This window comes from Mustela nivalis, assembly GCF_964662115.1.
Source record: "Mustela nivalis genome assembly, chromosome: 2".
Taxonomy (NCBI): domain Eukaryota; kingdom Metazoa; phylum Chordata; class Mammalia; order Carnivora; family Mustelidae; genus Mustela; species Mustela nivalis.
This window is the reverse complement of record NC_139021.1, coordinates 81,838,467-81,855,519: the sequence shown is the minus strand read 5'-3', so window position 1 is coordinate 81,855,519 and position 17,053 is coordinate 81,838,467. Positions and strand designations below refer to the sequence as shown.

General features: G+C 42.6%; 1 protein-coding gene across 1 annotated transcript; it reads right to left on the bottom strand.

The window, feature by feature from the left end:
- Nucleotides 1-11,318: 11,318 nt before the first annotated feature.
- Nucleotides 11,319-16,760, bottom strand: PENK (proenkephalin). Its single transcript, XM_082719005.1, has 4 exons — nt 16,343-16,760; nt 16,202-16,258; nt 15,520-15,660; nt 11,319-12,314 (listed from the first exon to the last, which is right to left on the bottom strand). The coding sequence occupies exons 2-4, from the start codon at nt 16,238-16,240 to the stop codon at nt 11,652-11,654; spliced, it is 843 nt and encodes a 280-aa protein (XP_082575131.1). The 5' UTR covers nt 16,241-16,258; nt 16,343-16,760; the 3' UTR covers nt 11,319-11,651.
- Between the last annotated feature and the right edge of the window lie 293 nt (nt 16,761-17,053).

Sequence of the window (17,053 nt, the reverse complement as noted above, 5' to 3'; positions counted from 1 at the left end):
AGCTGATCTCCGGCTAGCTGAAGTAGTCTCAGCCTGCTACTTCTCTGCCATCTTGACTTCGCCCCGCAAGGAGTGACCTGTCTGTGCTATTCCAAATGTCTCAATGTTACAGTCTTAAATACTAGCTAAATATAGGATTTTAAATATTAGGATTTTGGCTTGAATCTCTCCACCTCTCCCCCAACTGGCCTTCATTTTTATTATTTATTTATTTATTTATTGGTTATTTATTTCTTTATTTGACAGAGAGAGAGAGAGATCACAAGCAGGCAGAGAGGAAGGCAGAGAGAGTGGGAAGCAGGCTCACCACTGAGCAGAGAGCTCGATGTAGGGCTCGATCCCAGGACCCTGAGATCATGACCTGAGCTGAAGGCAGAGGCTTAACCCACTGAACCACCCAGGTACCCCTGGCCTTCATTTTTAAAAGACACTTTCTATTGTGTTCATTTGTGATGTCAACATAAGACCTTCAGTCTGTCTGTTATTCCTTTGTAAGTAATTTTTCTTTTACCTCTGGTAGCTTTTTAGATTTCTCTTTGCTATTGATGCTTTAAATTTTACTATCATGCAGCTAAATTTGTATTTACTTTTATGTAAACTGCTTGGCACTCTTTTCATGTTTTCTATCTTTAGTCAAAGCCCTTCTTCAATCTCATAAAATTTGTAGATATTGTATTTTTAAATTACAAACTTACTGAGATATAATTGACATGTTATAAAATTCACCCTTTGAAAATATACAATAAAGTTGTTCTTAATACGTTGCCAATTTGTTTTTTTTTTCTTTAATTGATTTCCTTTTTTAAAAATTAACATATAATGTATTATTTGCCCCAGGGGTACAGGTCTGTGAATCATCAGGCTTACACATTTCATAGCACTCACCATAGCACATACCCTACCCAATGTCGATAACCCAGCCACTCTATCCCTTCCCTCTCACTCCCCAGCAACCCTCAGTTTGTTTCATGAGATTAGGAGTCTCTTATGGTTTGTCTCCCTCCTGATCCCATCTTATTCCATTTTTTCCCCTCCCTACTCCCCATGACCCCCCACCCTGCCTCTCAAATTCCTCATAACAGAGAGATCATGTGATAATTGTCTTTCTCTGATTGACTGAGTTCACTTAGCATAATACCCTCTAGTTCCATCCACATTCTTGCAAATGGCAAGATTTGAGTTTTTGACAGCTGCATAGTATTCCATTGAATATTATTCCATAGTGTTCCATTCATCTCTTGATGGACATCTAGGTTCTTCCCATAGTTTGGCTATTGTGCACATTGCTGCTATAAACATTCAGGTGCATGTGCCCCGTCAGATCCCTACATTTGTATCTTTAGGGTAAATACCCAGTAGAGCAATTGCTGGGTTATAGGGTAGCTCTATTTTCAACTTTTTGATGAACTTCCATTCTGTTTTCCAGAGTGGTGGCACCAGCTTGCATTCCCACCAACAGTGTAGGAGGGTTCTCCTTTTTCTGCATCCTCACCAACAACTATCATTTCCTGACTTGTTAATTTTAGCCATTCTGACTGGTGTGAGATGGTATCTCACTGTGGTTTTGGTTTATGTTTCCCTGATGCTGAGTGATGTTGAGCACTTTTTCATGTGTCTGTTGGCCATCTGGATGTCTTCCTTGCAGAAATGTCTGTTCATGTCTTCTGCCCATTTCTTGATTGGATTATTTGTTCTTTGGGTGTTGAGTTTGATAAGTTCTTTATAGATTTTGGATACTAGCCCATTATCTGATATGTCATTTGAAAATATCTTCTCCTATTCTGTCAGTTGTCTTTCAGTTTTGTTGACTGTTTCCTTTGCTGTGCAAAAGCTCTTGACCTTGATGAAGTTCCAATAGTTCATTTTTGCCCTTGCTTCCCTTGCCTTTGGTGATGTCTCTCGGAAGAAGTTGCTGTGGTTGAGTCAAAGAGGTTGCTTCCTGTGTTCTCCTCAAGGACTTGGATGTATTCCTTTCTTACATTGAGGTCCTTTATCCATTTGGAGTCTGTTTTCATGTGTGGTGTAAGGAAATGGTCCAGTTTCATTTTTCTGCATGTGGCTATCCATTTTCCCAACACTGTTTGTTGGAGAGATTGTCTTTTTTCCATTGGACATTCTTTACTGCTTTGTCAAAAATTAGTTGACATAGAGTTGAAGGCCCATTTCTGGGCTCTCTATTGTGTTCCATTGATCTATGTGTCTGTTTTTGTGCCAGTAGCATACTGTCTTGATGATGACAGCTTTGTAATAGAGCTTGCAGTCTGGAATTGTGATGCCATCAACTTTGGTTTTCTCTTTCAACATTCCTCTGGCTACCATCACTACTGTATGATCCCATAGCACTTTTATTATCCCCCAAATAAACCTCAGAACTATGAGCAGTCAATCCCCATTCACCTTATCCCCCAACCCCTGGCAAACACTAATATATTTTCTGCCCCTTTGGATTCTGGATATTTAATATAAATGGAATTATAAATATGTGGAGAAAGGGGAACCCTCTTCCACTGTTGGTGGGAATGCAAGTTGGTGCAGCCTCTTTGGAGAACAGTGTGGAGATTCCTCAAGAAATTAAAAATAGAACTTCCCTATGACCCTGCAATTGTACTCTTGGGTATTTACCCCAAAGATACAGATGTAGTGAAAAGAAGGGCCATGTGTACCCCAATGTTTATAGCAGCAATGGCCATGGTCGCCAAACTGTGGGAAGAACCAAGATGCCCTTCAATGGATGAATGGGTAAGGAAGATGTGGTCCATATACACTATGGAGTATTATGCCTCCAACAGAAAGGACAAATACCCAACTTTTGTAGCAACATGGAAGGGACTGGAAGAGATTATGCTGAGTGAAATAAGTCAAGCAGAGAGAGTCAATTATCATATGGTTTCACTTATTTGTGGAGCATAACAAATAGCATGGAGGACATGGGGAAATAGAGAGGAGAAGGGAGTTGGGGGAAATTGGAAGGGAAGGTGAACCATGAGAGACTATGGACTCTGAAAAACAATCTGAGGGTTTTTGAAGGGGTGGAGGGTGGGAGGTCGGGGTACCAGGTGGTGGATATTATAGAGGGCACGGATTGCATGGAGCACTGGGTGTGGTGAAAAAATAATGAATACTGTTATGCTGAAATTAATAAAAAATAAATTTAAAAAAATGCTTTTTTGTGGGTGATTTCATTATTAGCTTCCTGTAAGTTAATGCCGTTGTGAACTGTGTCTAGTCTAGAATTTATCTTGCTTAATTAGTTTTTTCTAAATAACAATATACCTCATTTACTGCTAAACATTTTAATTTTATAGTTTCTTGATTTTCTTTTCCTCCTTTTCTTTATTTCCTTGAAAATATTGTAATACTTCTTTTAAACTTTCTTTTCAGATGATCTTAATATCTGCATTTCATCACGCGTGAAGTTGTTACATTTGCTGGCTTTTTTAAAAGTTATTTTTTCTTACCTATTTTAGAATTTTAAAGTGCCATTTGTATAAAATGGGAGTATTTATGTTGGAGATTTGAAGACACTTCCCCATGATGAAGTTAATCATATTGCAAATCTAGAGGCTAAACTGACAGGTGGCTTTGCCCAGATACTGGTTTTTTAACTGTGTCTACTTATTCCTATCACCCCAAGAAACCGGAGTTCTGGTCAGCATTCTTAACATTTTTCAGCCTTTTTCAATAGATCGGCAAAACCTGCCCCTATTTGAGGTCTTTGGCAATGGATCTGGCACTCACATTTTGCTCTTTGGTCCCAGTTATCATGAAAAAGTAAAGTAGAGGGCCACTTGCACCTTTATGCTCAGAGCCCCAGGAAACCATCATTTCAGCTCCTGCTCAGCACGGTGTGTTTCTATCTGTAACCTAAGCTACATGTAGGTTGATCTTTTTCTTTTTCTTTTTTTTAAATTAGTATATGATGTATTATTTGTTTCAGGGGTACAGGTCTGTATAAGACTGAATAAGACTGATTCATCAATCTTATATAACAACCAGTGCTCATTACCACATATATCCTCCTGTGTATCACCCAGTCAGGTTCATCTTTTTCTGAGCATAGTCATGTTTTTAAATTAAAGCAATTTATGTATCTTTACTATGAGTTCAGATGGGAGTGTGGACTCATAATGCTGTTTTATTGAATGCCTATGACAAGTAAAATGGAGGTGGTTTCTACTTTCCTGCTTGTTGAGACAGAAATCAATCACATAAATTAACCAAATAATTATAAAATGAAACATGTACTGTGAAGGAAAAATTAAACCAAACAGTTAAAAAAAAAAAAAAGAGTGTTTTGTGAGAACTATAATGAAAAAACATGACAAGTCTGGGGACACTAAGCAGGGAGGAGTGAAGAAGTGAACCCTTGGAAGTCATTACTAATAGGATAAATCAGCAACTGAATTTCTAGTGCAATTGATTTATATTGGTTGATTGATCTTAAATGAAGTGTTTTGTTTTAGTGGCTTTAAGTTCTGATAAAATTCCATAAAAGTTTTTTTTTTTCCCCCCTAGAATATCTTCTAAGATCCTGTGTAGCAAGGCTCCAGTCATATAAAATTTAGTTTTGATTTCACTTGAATACCTTCAGGTACAAAACTTGCTCAATGAGGCCAATCTTCCCAAGCTACTTCAAGGTGGATGTCAGGTTTTAATTTAGAGACTCTTAATCATATCAAGGCATTTTGGCCTGGACTTCCTTCTATGGAACCCATCATTTCAGCCTTTGCTTCTATGACTCAGTATTCTTCTGTTCAAAGTCCTAAATATTTTCTTTGCTGTGGTATCCATTGCTAGGCTGTGTTACAGTTTTGGAAAGCTGTTTAGGTCAATAATTGAATGCATGGATCAGTAACTAACTGCTTGTTTTGTGAGATTATTTGGGGATAAAGGTGTTGCCGTGTGATGTATTCCAACTTGCAAAAGCTTCTGCATTTTTTTGTGCTTTATTTTGCAAAGAATGGTATCACATTAAAGCTACCATCAGCAGACAGACTTGTTTCTTCCTTGGAGAAATGGTCCCATTCAGAACACAATTATATGATTTCTAGAGTTCTGAGAAAGTGTAATTCCAAAGCTTTTCCAAGAGACTCATAATTTGAGGCATTACATTTACAGCTTAAGATACACATGATGGAAAACTTGAACTTCTTAATTACATAATTCAATATATACAAAAAAAGGATTATTGAGTATAATCTGTCAAAAGGTTACCTAGAAATAAATTCAGAAAAAGACAACCAAAGAGTTAAGTAGATATACAGATAGATTGATATAAATATAGATATATATTAGATGGGAATATAAATTGGTATGGTATTTTTGGAAGCTATGTGTCAATAACCGTAAAATATTAGATATGCATATAATTTGACCCAGCAATTTTACTTTTAGGAGGTCATTCTATGTAACAGTTGGAATGTACAGAACTGGTAAGAAAGGCAGTCTCATAAGCAGTTTGTATAAGAATGACCCTTGAGGGGCGCCTGGGTGGCTCAGGGTTGGGCCTCTGCCTTCGGCTCGGGTCATGATCTCAGGGTCCTGGTTATCGAGTCCTGCATCGGGCTCTATGCATGGTGTGGAGCCTGCTTCCTCCTCTCTCTCTGCCTGCCTCTCTCCTACTTGTGACCTCTGTCTGTCAAATAAATAAATAAAATCTTTAAACAACAAAAAAAGAATGATCCTTGACCTGTACTTCCTTATCAAGAGGTAAAGAACCCACACACCCTTTTGGAAGCTTATCTACGTGTGTGGGAATATCTCCTTGTTTCACGTTCTGTGAATGCTCTTTTGTCTCTGCTTAAAGTGTGGTATGTGTGATATGACACCTGGCCAACCCCACTGCAGTATCTGTCCTTTTGCAGGGAGAGGATGGGGTTCCTTCCAATGCCACACAAGAGGGGTGCAGGTAGATGAATATTCCTATATTGACCATGGATAGAGACCTGCTGGTCATTGGGGGACCAAATGCCCAGTATTGAAGCTGATCTTGCCCTGTCTCTTCTCCATATGGGTAAAATATTGGTCCATCCAATGCTTGACTGTACTATGTTTTCCTTGGTGACTCTGATAACAAGATACAATGGGCAGAAGTGCTTGGAGTCTTCCCCTGGGATTGTGTGGTACTTTGCTTGACAACTACTAGTGATACTCACACACACACACACACACACACACACACACACACAAATACTTTTTATACAGGATAGCACATGTAATGTAATACCTATATATTTATGACGATATTTATGGCAGCACTGTTGGTAATCTGAAAAAACTGCCAAGCACACATCTTACACAGAAACCATGCACTAGTTGGAAAGCATCAGGCAGACTTTCATGTTGAGGTAGAAATACTGCCAAGGTATGTTAGGTGAAAAACAAAGGTGACAGAAAGTGATATGTACAGAATTATTCCATTCATGTTGACAATGGAAATAAAACTGCATATTCATGCAGGCATGTGTGTGTGTTCATTAATGAAAAAAATATGTATTTCAGATAAACACCAAACTTTTAATAGTTACTTCTGTGGAAGGTATGGGAGATGAAAGGGAAAGTTTGCTGTAACACTGTATAATTCTGCATTTGTTTGAATTTTCTTTGGAAGACAAGTAGAGCACTTAAAACTAGCTGAAATTACCTTTTTTTTTTTATTTGTTGGTTAGTGTTTCATTCTGTCCAGTATAACGTAGGTTTGAGAAACAGCAAGTGGGCTGGGCTTTTGTTTTCTGCACCCCCTGGACCTAAAATAGTGCAGGGTATGCTCCATAAAATTTACTCAGTGAATAACTTTGCCAATGAAAAGGGCATAGTTGCCTCACTGTGCAAGTTCTGCCCACTCCCAATTCACCTAAAGCTGCTGCCCTACCAGACCATTCCTTAACCAGTGTGTTTGCTTCCTCGTAATTCAGGGAGACGTGCTCTTGTGATAAAGTGGACTTCTCTGTAGATATGTTATACTTGATTTAAAAAAAAAAAACCTAAGAGAAAAATCATAAGCATGTGACATGGGTATGCACGTTATTGCCAGGTTCCTTCTGCTGAGTGATTGTAGTACTCCCTTCTCTGCAGAGACAGGCATTCCTGGTCACTAATATAACTGTATGATTTGTTTTTTGTTTTCCACTAAGCAATGAGTGAACTTTGCAAGTGCTGTTTTTTGGTATAGAAAGTGATTAAGAAAATCTCTTCATTATATTTTCATCATAAAACATAAAAGTTTATATAACCGCCCCCCTCCACCCTGATAAACCGGGATGCTTTGAAGGGTGCCAAAGGATGACAAAAGTGGATGATGGATATAATTGATGTAATTGGTACATTCTTCTCTCAGGAGAATGGGGAGTGACGAAAGTTGTTTTACTTGGCAGCAAGGAAGATTGAAACACATCAGCTTATCTTGCCATTTACCTGCTCTCAAACATGAATTGTTTTCTGTTGAATCTAGTCTACTAAAACCCAGAGCCCTGGAGGCCTCTTAAGTCTCGCTCCTCCAGTTACGCACGTGTTCCCATTCTGGGACGTTGCTCTCATTGTTCTCTCAGTCTGGAATGCTTTTCCACCAATTTTAATGTAGTCAACTGTATTATTTATTGAATGAATGAAATGACTCACGTGGGGCACTTCGGTATACTTCGAGAAAAAAGCCTGTAAATATTCACCATAGTGATAGTTTCAAAGCATTAAAGCTGTATGCTCTTCCTTCACCTTCTCCTACGAAGAAACCTCTGGGGGCTCCTGGATAGCTCAGTTGGTTAAACAACTGCCTTTGGCTCAGGTCATGATCTCAGGCTCCTGGGATCCAGCGCAGTATGGGAGGAGGGGGGGGGAAGTCCTTGGTCAACGGGGAGTCTGCTTCTCCCTCTCCCTGCTACTCTGCCTGCTTGTGCTCTCTCTCATCAAATAAATAAATAAAAATTCTTTAAAAAGAAGAAAAGGAAGAAGAAACCTCTGTAGCTCAAGACTCAGTTTCTTCATGCCTTTGATTTTGGGGTAACTTTCTCATTACACAGGTTTTCCATGTTTGTAGTAGAAGATTGAGAAAGTGAAGATGAGTATTAAGGGCCACTGCAATCCTTCCTGCTCCGTGAGACACAAACCTCAGAAGAGAAAACACTGTTGTTGGGTTTTCTCAGGCTGTCCTCAGACCAAAGCTCACAGAGAGTTCCCCATCCCCGACAGTTCTGACAGAGCACCTTATTCCTGAGAAGCCCAGGATGAGGCAGGGTGGGGTAGGGAAAAGCCCAATATTTCTATATAAGAACTGGGAGTTATCCCAACCACCTAATGAGGGAAGAGCTTCAGATCACACAGCTAGCTGGAATTTCCACCTAGGCAGCCTGGGTCAGAGTTGATGCACAGAGTTCGTAGAGCTATCAACTCTCAGAAGGAACCCAGACCAGGACTAGGCTTCAGGTGGAACTGGTGCCCCTGGAGTGAGCAGAGGGAGGTGCAGGGGAGTTGGGTGGGGCGGAGGACGGAGGGAAAGCGGAGTGCTCGGAAAGGTGACGATGGAGCAGCAGCGCCCTCTGCAGGGAGTGTGCCCCTTCACGCTAAGGGCTTGGAGAGTTTCGCCACTTGAACTCCAGGTGCAATCAGGCTAGCTAACCCTAAATGCTCGTCCTATGCTAGTTCTAACCCTAGTCTCTCCCATGTTTCCGGACCCCTGAACACCTGTGTTGAGCGCACATTGAAGTCGACAGTCACAGTTTTCCGCGTTATTAGTTCACCATCCACAGTTCTCTGCATTTAAAACACATCCCTCATGACTCAGGCAGAGGCTGCTGGGAATCTAGTTAGTACATTTTTTTTTTTTTTTTTAAGATCTTTATTTATTTGGCAGAGAGAGAGAGAGCGAATGCAAGCAAGGGAAGCAGCAGGCTGAGGGAGAGGGAGAAGCTGACTCCCCACTGAGCAAGGAACCTCAGCCGAAGGCAGATGCTTAACCAGCTGAGCCACCCAGGCATCCTTAATTAGGACATTCTTGAAAATCAAAGCCTTTAAGGGTTAAAGCACAAAATTCTAATGATGGATTTCAGACAGCAGACCAGACAATGTGAGAGATATTTGGGTACACAAGAAGACCTGTAGAGCACCCCTCGAGTCATATTTCCTGGACAACTGTGATACTTACTGTGAGGTTCTCAGCTTCATTTGATCTTTCATGCTGGAGCAGGCAGCCCCATAAGCAGCCAGAGAGAAGGTGTCCTCACGGCTGACCAGCTTTTCCTCTTTCTTTCTTCTTTTCCTGTTTCCCCTCCTTCTTCTCTGTTCTCTTCCTCCCTAACCATTTGTAGCACATGCTCTAGATTCTTCATATTCCACTAGGCATGAGGAGAGGGAAGAAATACAAGAGTGAGTCATACTGTCCCGCCCCAGGCATTGCTGGCCCCTTAGCCAAGGTAACAGGTGGCAAAAGAGGTGACAGGTCTGTTAACCACTCTGAGAGTTTTTGTCTGATCTACACAGCTACCCCAAAATGCAAAAGAAGGGGCTCCTACTTAAAGAACTGTTCTTTGTTTGAAAAATACTGTGTTCATTTGATTGTGAAAATTGTGATTTTTCTCAAACCCTATTGTATGAGGTGTTTATACGTATGGATACACATTGTATTATTACAATAACTATGTTATTTTCTTACCACAGAGGGAGAAGGACATTTTACTCTTGCCATCTCTAGCGCGTAGGTTGGATTCCTGTTTCCAAGCTTTGGGAATCCTTTGCTCTAGGGGAGAGAATTAAATGACTTTTTTTTTTTCTCAAAAGACTAGCCCCATGTTTCTCCAATCTGACCTGCAGATGGGTTTTATTTGGTCCACATGGTTTTAAATGGAATTAATGACCCAAATTAAAAACTTGGGCTATTACTTCAAAAATTTGGGTTTTAGGTTTCTTTGGAAAAGCTTGGCTATATGGTCTTGGCATTTCCCAGGGAAACAATTGGCTAAGGCTGAGTGGAGACCTAGTACCTCCAGAGTGCTACAGACTTACCACTCCTTATTGTTCACGACACTGGTTTCCTAGAGTCATGACACTGGTTTCCTAGAGCCAGCTGCTCTTTATCACCTTTCTCCTGATTTGCTTCAAACACTTCCATTACTCCCAAGTCTAGGTCAAAAGGAGAAGGCTCTCACCTGGAAGAAAAAGTTAGTTTTCCAGGGATCAGGAAGATAGTCTGTGGTGTGGCTCTGAGGGGTACTGACTAATACCTCTTGCACAGATCAGGAGGAGAAGAGTCTTCTAATAGTGCACAGCCATGTATGGTGTCCCGGGAACCTCAGTAGGGCTGGACTTAGTGGGACAGACTGCCCAGGACAGAGGAGCTGCCTCATCAGAATGGAACACACAGGCTTGCACACTGCTGGACTGCAGGACAAAGACCCTTCCTCTATTTTTCTGAGTTGCTAAACTCTGAATTTGGGGGGAAGCACACCAAAAGAGAGAATAGCGGAGGGTTCTGGAGAAATGACCTAGTGGATGGGAGTTTAGCTGCAGGTGGTTTCTATTAGAAAAAGGAGGACATGTTACTTTTTTGATTGTTGTTCCTGAATGTTGCCCCAAGTGGTTTAATTAATATGAAGTAGCCATAAGCGTCTTTGTGTGATAATTTGCTTTCTAAAACATCTATAATATCTTTTCCAGTAATCTGATCAGCAAATTCCTTCATTCTTTTATTCACTCATATGTCCGTTTGTCAGATACTGGAGAACCCACCATTCATGGTGGTGTAAGGATATACACTAGTGAACGAGATACGGTCCCGAGTTCTTCTAACTCTTGCTAGTGATCTGAGTGAGAGACTGGGAGTGGGAGTATAAAGGACATTGCTCAGGAACAAGAAGAAGTTTGGGGTCTTCATTCTATTTCTATCCTTCAACTGCTGGGCAACCTTGGTTCAGCAATTTAACCTCTCTGGGCTTCATCTGCATTTGTGAAATGGGGCTAAATTATCTTTCGTTTCTTACTAACTTGTAAAATACTTTGCTGAAGAAAACAGACATGTACCTCTGGATGTAAGTACAGATTTCCTTCTGTATGAGGGCATAGTTTCTTTATTAGGCTTTAGTTTTTCTTCCTGTATCTGATTTCCAGAAAGAAGAGTGGAAATACACTGTACTTTGCTCCAAGTGTTCACTCATCTAGGACTTATAAGGAATTAAATGAAAAATGCTTTTGCAGCCTCAGCTGTTGGAAGTGAAGGATGCCAGCGATGACTCTGCCCAGAGCAGAGGGCTTCAGTATCTTCAACTTTAGGATTGACCGTGGGAACAGGAAAGCCAGCGAGGGCCTCGGAGAAGAAGAAACTTACAAGAATGTCATGCAGCTGGGGTAATGGGTTTATTGTCTCTATTTACAATTAAGCATTTATTGGGGTTTTGTTAAAAATAAAGGACAAGGGAAGGATAGTGACTGTAGCATGAAAGCGACACAGCTGCAATAGACGGATACTGAGCAGAAACACTGTCAAGCGAACACAGAACCTGAAGCGAGCACCTTCAGGTTGTATAGTTAGTTATCCAGACAATAAAGGCAACTCTACAATGCAAGCAATGCAGATAATAAGACACTATTGACCTGGGGCGGGGAGGGGTGGAGGGGAGGGGGAGAGGAAGGCTTGCTGGGGCCTGGGGCCGCTGGCTGCCAACGGGTTAAAATCTCATAAATCCTCCATATCTTTTCTCCATCTCAGGAACTTCTTTGGAGTAGCTTTCCCCTTCTTCTTCAGAGGGCAGAGAGTCGGCAAAGCGCTTGAGGAAGCCCCCGTACCTCTTCTGGTAGTCCATCCACCACTCGGGGCGACCGACTCTCCTCATGAAGCCCCCGTAACGCTTCTGAAGCTCTTTGGCGTCTTCTTCCAGTTGCGGGCTCCTCTTTAAGGCTCTCATGAAGCCCCCGTATCTCTTGCTCACTTCTTCATCCTCACCAAACTCTGAGTGGGGGCCGCTCTCTCGGTTCTCCCCGGTTCCCAGCAGCTCTTTGAGCAGGTCTGAGGAGTTGGCCAGGGCATCCTCCTCCTCCGCGTCCTTCTTCATGAAGCCCCCGTATCTCTTGGCCAGGATTTCCCCTCCATTGGCCTCTTCTTCCTGCTCCTGAGGATAAAGCTCGTCCATCTTCTTCATGAAGCCGCCATACCTTTTCATGAAGCCCCCGTACTTTTTGGCCAGCACGTGGTTCTCCTCGGGCTTGCTGCTCTCTCTGAGGGCCGCGGCGCCATCCTGGGGAAGCTCCAGCTTGGACAGCTGCAGGAGCTCCTTGCAGGTTTCCCAGGTTTTGGGAGAGGGCAGCTTCCCTTCACATTCCAGGGTGCAAGCCTGGAAAAGAATTCCATTTAGTGAGAGCAAGAGGCTTTTCTGATTTCATTAGGTAAGCACGTTTTTGTGAACCGCAGCATGTGTGCTGTGATATGGAAAGTCTCATATAATAAAGTAATTACCCTTTTCTTAGGACAACTTTTCAATATAAGGAACAGACAAATCAAAGGACAACGGAATCACTGTGGGTAATTAATTGAATCAAGTTAGGATTTTTTTCTTTGAATTTTAACAGATTGCATCTGCCGTGCCATTTCAATATTGTAAAAGACTTTTCCCACCTAGTTTTAACCTAGACTGGCTGCAGGCGCAATCTGATTTCACTGGATAATTTTCCACTGTTGATCGCATTTTGTTTGAACCTTTTCTACCCAAGAGGGAGAAATTTCTCTTTATCTAATTAGGGATATCATCCCCAGATCCCTTTTATCTTCTTGTCTTACTGATACAGTCAATATTAATAATATAAGGTTTGTTTACTTTCTTATGTTACTATTCTACCTGGAATGGCATCGAGTATTCTTGCAAACACTTCCATTCTTTAAAGAAAAACAACAATTTCAAAGTAAATTGGAAAAGAAAGACATTCTAAAACTCAGTTTAAGTCCTGTGAATTATTTGGATTATGACGTACTGATTTGCTGAATAGAGAGATGCTTTGCTCCTTCCTTTGATTGAAAACAGATTAAAACAGATTTAATCACCTTGAACCAAATGTTTGTAATGATGAGCTCTGATATGAAATTATCATATGCAAATGTTCACATATTATTCATGTTTCTTAACATTTAGTTATTGGTGTACAAGAAGTTTTTAATTTTTCCCAATGGAAATCATATTATTTGACAAAATGGGAATAAGAAATGATCTGTATATAATTTTTTCTTTTTATTATATAACAAATTCTAATTATTGTAGAATTTAGGCTGTATGTTCTAATAATCTTGTTAAGATTCTCTTCTATTTGACAGATCACTTGGGTATGATAAAAAGAGAACTAATATTACATGAGTATTTATAAAATTTATATAATATTTCTGGACATTTCAGGCTTTTGATAGCCACTTGAAGTATACTTATAGAACGCAGGTTACAGACACTTGATTTAGAAAAATGAGGTCCTTTCTTGATATTTAAAAATATATTGGTATATTAATTTATATAAGATACACACATAATATTTTCCCAATGCAAGAAAGCAATTTATGAGCACAACAAAACTCCTTAGGGTATTTTAATCAGCTCTTAATAATTATTTAGGCTTTGTGCCTAAGAAAATTAAATGTATGCATGTATAAACATCTAAAGATGATGCAGTGATGCAGTTAAAATGATCCCATGTTATTCTTGATATCTAAGAAATAAAAACATTGTTAAAAATGTGAGATCTTCAGGTGTCAATCACATTTACATTCTAAAATGAAATGTAAATGATTTCCTTGCCAAAAATTACCATTGAATATTTTGTGTACTATTACCAGGAGGCTTTTTAATAAGTTGGGATTCCTTCAAAAAGAAATAATGGCAAATAAACAGAATAAAACTAAACAAGTCAAGTTAACTTATAAGCTCCTGTATAAGTCTATGCATTTTTTGATAGTATTTATCACACTCTGTGTTCTGTGGTCAAGATCATATCAGAGAGCAAATTCAATTTGAACATCAATCATGGCATGCCTGCTTAGCTTTTCATCCACCAGAGAACTAAGCACAGGTGTCTTTCAGGTGGTAGAGGTCAATATTAGTTACATTCATTCTACATAGTTTGAGTTAGGCGGCCTCATTTCTCATGTCTTCTGCATCTGAGCTGAAATTCCAGAACTGCTATAATACCAGCAACATAGTCATTAACAAAGCATTTAGTCATAGAGAAAATAACAACCCTACATGTAAGCCCCAATAAAAAGACAGTCAGCTAAACAAATCAGAAAGACAAAAGATACATGAAGGGGATTGTTACCCCTATTTAAGTTGCAACATTTCATCACCATACTTTAAATATAAAACCCTACTGTGTGTCTTCTCTTTAGGGCCATGTTAGTACCTGCACAAATGGAATGAAGTTAGATCAGGTAACTCAAATGAAACAAGCAAACATTTAACCTGGGATGTATGCTTTGGCTTTTGTGGAATTCTTTCCTTAATTTTCATCCCCATTTTATGCATCTACATCACAAAATTTCTTCAGAGGCTCAAATGAGAAGCTTAACTCCTTGGATTAATACATTATTCTCCATTGACCCTTTTAAGTCATCACACAATTTCAACAAATTGAGAAGACAGTGCGAAGGAATTGTTGGAGGAGTGAGTTAAAATGAAACTTCCTGGGGTCCCAAATTCAGAGATTCTGATTCTGTTTCAGGGGTGATTCAAGAGCAGGACTCTGATCAGAATGAATATTTTTTTTGTTCTCAGCTTTCCCTCCTCCCACCCCCATCTCAGGTCATGTAGTTTATCTTTTCACTGTTGTCACCTCTTTGGACCTGGCCACCTCTCCTGTGCCTATTTCGTAGCCAAATTAAATTGTTGTCTTAGTTGCTATTACAAAAGTACATCCAAGATAAGACAGAAGTTGAATTCCAGTGTCACTTGCCTGTAAGAGGTGCTGATCTCTTTCTCTCCGGTCTACTGCTCCTCCCCCCTCCCCCTTCCTCCGGATCCCAATCTTTTGCTCTCTCCTATCCAAAGGTGAGGGGAAGGGCTTGAAGGATCTAAGGATGAAAGGGCTAGAGAAATGAAATCCAAAGAAAGATAACGAAATGTCACTAATAAAAAAATGACATTATTTGCAGGAAAGATGGGAGGAAAGATTGTGTGGAAGGGGCCCTTGGTGAGATATGTTAGGAACTGGGGTGATAGAGCGTCTTCCTTGGGACAGGTGAGGCGACAACCTAGTGCTCTCCAAGATGCCAAAGAGAGCATATCTCCGGGCTCCTGCGTTCCCAGGGTTAAAACGAACTTGGTCTGTGCGGCAATACTGCCGCCCTCAGTCGTCCCTAGATGGTCGCGGGTCCCCAAGCTGAGAGCTAGAGCGGGACTTTCTTTCGTCGGCGTTCGGGGAACAGCGGGACACTTGCGTCACCAGAGATCGTCGCCGCGGCGGCGGCGGGATCGATGTTAGTCCAAACAGTGCGCCCTGCGGCCTCAGGACGGGCTGTGTGCGGACTGACTTCGCTACCAGCCCACCCACCGCGGCTGCACTCACCAGGGGGTTGATGTCGGTCGGGCGCGCCAGGCGGTAGCTGCACGTCGCGCAGTCCTGGCTGCATTCCGCCCTCACGGTCGCCAGGAGCCCCGGGCCGAGCGCCAGCAGCCAAGTGCAGAGTCTCAGGAACGGCGCCATGGGCTGCAGGGAGAAAGGGACGTGAACTCCGAGCGTGCCGGCCGCAAAGCGGGTCCCTCCGAGGGACCTCTCGCTGGGACAGTCCCAGCTGGGGGTTTTGAGCAAGAAGTCCCAGGGATGCTCTTTCCTGAGCCCCTGTCCGCCCGGCCGACACCGCTCTTGGAAGCCCAGAGGCAGATCGCCTCGCGGTTTCCAGGTTGACACTGCCATCCCGAACACGGGGATGCCGGGGAACTCGGCTCTCTTTCTGGACTTCCACTGCCTCAGAAGGGTTCTGGAGAGAATACCCGAATGCGAAGACCAAATGCAAGAGAGAACGGGAGCCTTGCGGGGGGGAAGGCTTTCACCCGGGTCACAAACAGAGACCAGAAGAAAGTTGGGGTACCCCATGCAATGAATGAAACGCCGGAGGGGGGAAAAACTTAAAAAAAAAAAAAAAAAAACCAACCAACCAACCAACCAACCAAACAAACAAAAAACAACCGAGCAGGTGGACGGCCCCAAACGCACACAGCAAAGGCGCGATTTGGACAACTTCACTCACGTTGACGGCGATCGGATGGCGCAGGCTGGTCGGAGACATCGGGTCCCAAGCACTGCTCTGGAAGGGAGAGAAGAAGGCAGGTGTGAGCCGGGCGGGCGTCGGGTCGAAGCGACCGGGTGCGCGGGCAGACAGGGGCCTCACCGTCGCGGTCCTCTGCGTTTGCAGGGCTCAGAGCGCCTGCCTCGACTGGCCTCGCTGTCCCGGGGCTGGTGGCTGCGGGAGCCACTTTATAATTAGCCCCCAAGCCAAGGAGGCGAGCGCGCCCCAATCGCCAGCGGGCTGCAGCTGACGCAGGCCCTACGCCAGCCCCGCGCCGACGCCCTCGTGGGAGGGGTCCGTCCCATCACCGGCGCGCGGGCCGGGGATGGGGGGCGCAGGGTGGCTCAGCTAGCGTCTGGGTGACACACCGAGGCAGTTAGGACATGTGGGGAGAGAGTAGGATGACATCAAGTATCCCCTCCTCCCCCCCCCCCCCCCCAGTGAGGTCACTGAAATTGCACTCCCTGGGGGTGCGGACTCCAGGGAGATAGCCAAGGTGGAGGCGTTAGGAGGGGCAGGTGGATGGACTTAAATTTCTGTAATGTGCTGGAGACCCTTCGGGCTAGTGAACCTGCCCTTTCTCCGCCTCCTCCTGGGGCGGTGGGTGGTCGCGGGACGTGCCAAGTAAGGCCGTCCCGAATGTCATTTATCCACCGGTCTTTCCGCCCGCATCGGACTCCCAGTTCCCTGCTGCCGCGTCAGCGTCCGGTACATCGTAGGCCCTCAGTTAAGGGTTAAAGGGGGGGGGGGATCGAAACTTATCGGGAATCTTAAAATCTTGGGACTGAGTTTCCCCTTGCACGTTAGTGAGAC

Bases quoted from the DNA above. Each gene is read 5' to 3' on its own strand.
- PENK (XM_082719005.1), bottom strand. From the start codon at position 16,240: ATGTCTCCGACCAGCCTGCGCCATCCGATCGCCGTCAAC. The intron at 15,661-16,201 runs GTGAGTGAAGTT...TTCTCCCTGCAG, and splicing joins GCCATCCGATCGCCGTCAAC to CCCATGGCGCCGTTCCTGAG. The intron at 12,315-15,519 runs GTGAGTGCAGCC...ATTCTTTTCCAG, and splicing joins CGACCGACATCAACCCCCTG to GCTTGCACCCTGGAATGTGA.